At 41.5% G+C, this 4,312-nt stretch overlaps 1 protein-coding gene across 1 annotated transcript in view; it reads left to right on the forward strand.

Moving 5' to 3' along the window:
- LOC101862502 overlaps positions 1-4,312 on the forward strand; it is a 49,357-nt gene that overhangs the window by 24,055 nt on the left and 20,990 nt on the right. The window contains exon 2 of the mRNA XM_035969768.1: positions 4,127-4,190. Coding sequence (XP_035825661.1) covers positions 4,177-4,190 — 14 coding nt within the window. The 5' untranslated portion in view covers positions 4,127-4,176. The remainder of the gene's footprint in view (positions 1-4,126; positions 4,191-4,312) is intronic.

Here is a 4,312-nt window from a genome sequence, read left to right on the forward strand (position 1 = left end):
TCTCTCTCTCTCTCTCTCTCTCTCTCTCTCTCTCTCTCTCTCCATCCCCCCTCTCTCTCTCCCTTAGATACACACTCACAACTGTGAACAGTGGCCGTTTACTTTTTGAGTGGGTCATTGGAGGGCGCCACTGATAGTTCTTACTTTTTGTGTCCATCTTGTTTTTCTGTCTATCTTGCTTTAATCTGCACCAAACAGCCCCTATCGTTGTGGTATACTTCACTTTATTCAAATCAACTTTGCCCTTTGAGACAGGAATCTCTCATATTTAACTTATGCTTCTCTGGGGCTGTATCAGCGGTATCAAACTGAATGCAATGTGTAATGTAGTAATGCAGTTTTCTTGCTATATGAACATGACGTGTTGGTGTAATAATACGTATTGAACCCATCTTCGAGCATGGGAGGCGAGATCTGAAGTTTGGCGATTTTCCCCGATGCTATGATCGAGTTAAATGGGTTGCGATTTATAAAAGGAATTGTACCCACCCTCTCCTTCCTATATCGGGGTTCTTTGAAGTTGTAATTAGTGGGTGATTAGCGGGTACTCTGGGGTGGTTTGATCCTTCTTTTTTAAAAATCAAACATCTACCGTCTTTAACTTCCCTACTTCTTTTATTTGAATGTGACTCTTTACTCTAATCTTGGGCATATGAATGACCTAATTGTGTTGCAAGTGCTGAGAAACTCTGTTTAAAATAACGAAAAAAAAAAATTAAATGAACGTCAAATATTCTGAGGTCATGCCTCCTAAGTAACCCAACAGCGTTCAAAGAAGCGCCAAACCAAAACAATGACCAATGCTTTATCAAACCACAGTATAGTTTATGACAGGGGGGCGTTCCAACTTGGGTTGCGCCCAGGCGTAGTTTAATGGCCTTCCTTGGCTTCCTTGACCTCTCGGAGGTCATGCAGAGACCTTGGGCGTTCTGTACGTACACCCGTCCGTCTTGCACCACTGCTCCCCGCCCTGTCCCGCCGCCTGGACAGATCGACTTACTTATTCAGTCCGCTTGAGAAAACGCAGGCCGCGTTTTTATATTTAGACACCGTCTGCCACGGTTGTGTTGTATATTACCAGTGCACACCGCCAATCGGATTCATCAGATTGTATCGGGACCAGTCATATTTTGGCTCAACGCAAGCGATTCGACTCGCGTTCTTGAAAAACAAACGCGTTTGATTTCGAAAATCACAGTCCAATTTAGTTGAATTCGGTTGTTTTGTGCCAAAATAATAGCTTTTGTCCCACCCATAAAGGAAAATCTGGCTACCCTCGACTCAGTCCTCTAGTTCAGTTTCAGTAAGAGCTTTACGACTTTTTCAACTCAAATAGGTCATATAAATGCCTCAGATCAGAGGTGTTACCACAGCGTAACATACACAGAATAGATGGAGAAATAAGGAAGCTAGATGTTTGTTTGAAATGATAGAAGGAGCAGACCACACCAGAGCACGCGTCACCTACCAACTGACTCAATCCGATGAATCATGTCGGCAGTGTGCACTGGGTATTTTTCTGTTTAAAAAAATGGAACTTTTTGCCTTGAGAGCGTTAACAAACGTCGTGGCTTAGCACAGCGTAGGCTTTCTCTGTGTGTACAACACACCGAGGTTCCCTACTGTGTTATACTGTCTGCTGTCCGTGCTAGTGGGATATAAGGACTAACAACATGTGTTTGGCTTTTTTTCTCGTATACTAGGAAGTAAGTAAAGTATTGTACAAGTTTATATCGCTTCATATTAAGTGTTCTAACGTATTTCAAGACGCAGTATGATGATGAAGTGGAGTGGGGGCATGATAAAGTACAATGTGAGACCACGTACCTACCTATTGTCCGTCGATTGTTCATATAGATCTAGTAATATATATAATTTGTTTCAAGAGAAGTATGAGTGGGAGCAACAACCATTGCGAGAATGAACGGTCACAAGAAGGACAAGGTCATTGCTATTTCCGTTTTCGTTGCTTTGTTTTGTTTCGTATTTTTGCTTTTACGAAAGGAATAACATTTGCTGAATAAATTGCAGTTACCAGCGTCCGTGGTGAAGTCGTTACGCTCTTTTCCCTGAACTCAAGGGAGGTGAGTTCATCCCCGCGTGGGAAAGTTTATTTTGTAGATCGGCTCGGACTTTCTTCTATAGATCTATCCCTTTTCTCCTTTCACTGGGGTTGGCCCTGACTGGCAGATCGAAGCAACCAACCAACCTCTTATTTGGTTCAGTTGTGCCCATGGGGTTATACAGTATTATTATTGTTGTTATTATCGTTCTTGCTTTTGTTGTTATTGTTTTTGTTGTTGTTGTTATTGTTGTTGTTGTTGTTGTTTTCGTTATGACCTGTACTGTTGTTGTTAGTATTGCTATAAGTACTGTCACTGTTACGTACAGTTCCTGGCAGTGTTCTTATGTGGGTGGTTGGCGGGTGCTCTGGTGTGGTTGGTTTCTTCTTTCCTATCAAACATCTATCGTCCTTTTCTCCCCTTCGTCTTTTTGATGTTTATTACTCTCTTGTAACTCCTCTAATCTTCTGGCGCTCATATTATGGCCTTATGCAGTTGCGAGCGCCGAAAAACCTCTACTAAAACTAAACTAAAGAGTTCTTATTTCATGGGATTTGCTTTACCAACGCAAGCTGGTGGTTGGAGGACGCCACTGGTAGGTCCTACTTCTTTACTACTTTTCCTTTGTTGTTTTTGTCTGTTTGTCTTAATTTCCCCTCAGCACCAAATAACCATTATAGTGTCGATGTGCTTCTCTCTACTTCAACGAACAAACGACTATCGACGCATTGAATCGGGATGATTTGTATTTGAAATCTCGCCCAGGGGGCTGGGTTGTGAGATATGTCTTTGAAAAAAAATTGAGATCCTTTTTACTTTTCAAAAAGGTTTCTAGATTGTGTAACATAAATCTTTGAAATTTGTTTACATTGCTTGCTGCATTTGAACGTGATCCTGGTCATTACATTGGTTGCGTTGTTTATGACATTTTACCTTTCAGTGTTCGTTGGGTGTGACCTTTCAGGGCTCTGCAAAACGTATTATTGTTTTTTTGTTTTTGTTTTTTTAAATACATTTTTCAGTTAGTTTACTTTGTTGTGTTGTTGTAATATTACACAACTTTGAATTGAGTGGGGATTCCTGGGGAATAGCTGAGAAGTGAGAGTTTGATCAAATGTAGTTAACGTCACGCCGTATGGACTGGACTGTGTCGTGCATGAACCAAACTCTGTGAGACTGAACTTCGTATGAACTGAACCTTGTGTTAACTTTACATCGTGTGAACTGAACCCTGTATTCTCACACGTGATGGATCCCTTCGACATTCGCCGTAAGCTGAGGTAATCTGCAGAAACGTGCATAATATGCGTTTCGTCGCCAAAGATATCTTTTGGTGTTATAGAAATGATTAACATCATTATGACATTTTTGCATGTGTTTGTAATTTTGATAATGTATGACTTCTTCGTCAAATGTTCATTTTTTTGCTGCGAATTGGTACATATGTAGTGTGGAAACATCATTAGCTTCACCCTCCTCCTCCTCTCCCTCCTCCTCCCCATCCTCCTCCTCCCCATCCTCCTCCTCGCTCCGCCTCGTCCTCGTCCTCCTCCGCCTCATCCTCCTCGTCCACTTCTTCCTCCTCCTCCTCTTCTTCCTCCTCCTCCTCCTCCTCCTCCTCCTCCTCGTGATCATTATCAGCGTCATCAGCGTCATCGTCGTTGTTGTTGTCATCATCATTATCACAATCGTCTTCATCGTCTACGTCTTCAGTAACGCCATCATTGCCTTTACTGTAAAATCGTACACATCATTAACTTTGTATCATTAATGTTACCGTATGCTTCTCTCCAGAAAAAAATACCCCATAATAAACACAGTATGTTTTTGCTGGATGGTTTTTCTTTCACCTTTTGGCATTTTGAATACCATTAACCAACATCTAGCTCGCACAGAACGGGACAAAATTGAGACGTGCGGCAGAATAAAATCAAAAAGTAAAAGACAGAAAAAAAAGGAAAAAAAAACAGAACTCCCCCCCCCCCTTTGCTTCCAGGCGGCAGGGCGATATGTGTCAGTCGTTCGTTTAAAGCTGTGACATAATCACTTTGTCCTTGTTTCAGGTTCTTCTCCGCTCTGAAGGAGAAGGTGCCTAGATTGCTTCTGCGTCAAGATGAGGGTGATCAGGTAAGGGTTTTGTTTGGTTTGCCATTTCGTTTCTTATGAGTAAAAAAAACAACATGCGATTATAGAAGTTTTAAATCACTACTGACATTTTTTAGGTTATTTGGAAAGGGAAAAAAAAAAAG

The sequence above is a fragment of the Aplysia californica genome, unplaced genomic scaffold (assembly GCF_000002075.1).
Source record: "Aplysia californica isolate F4 #8 unplaced genomic scaffold, AplCal3.0 scaffold00180, whole genome shotgun sequence".
NCBI lineage: Eukaryota > Metazoa > Mollusca > Gastropoda > Aplysiida > Aplysiidae > Aplysia > Aplysia californica.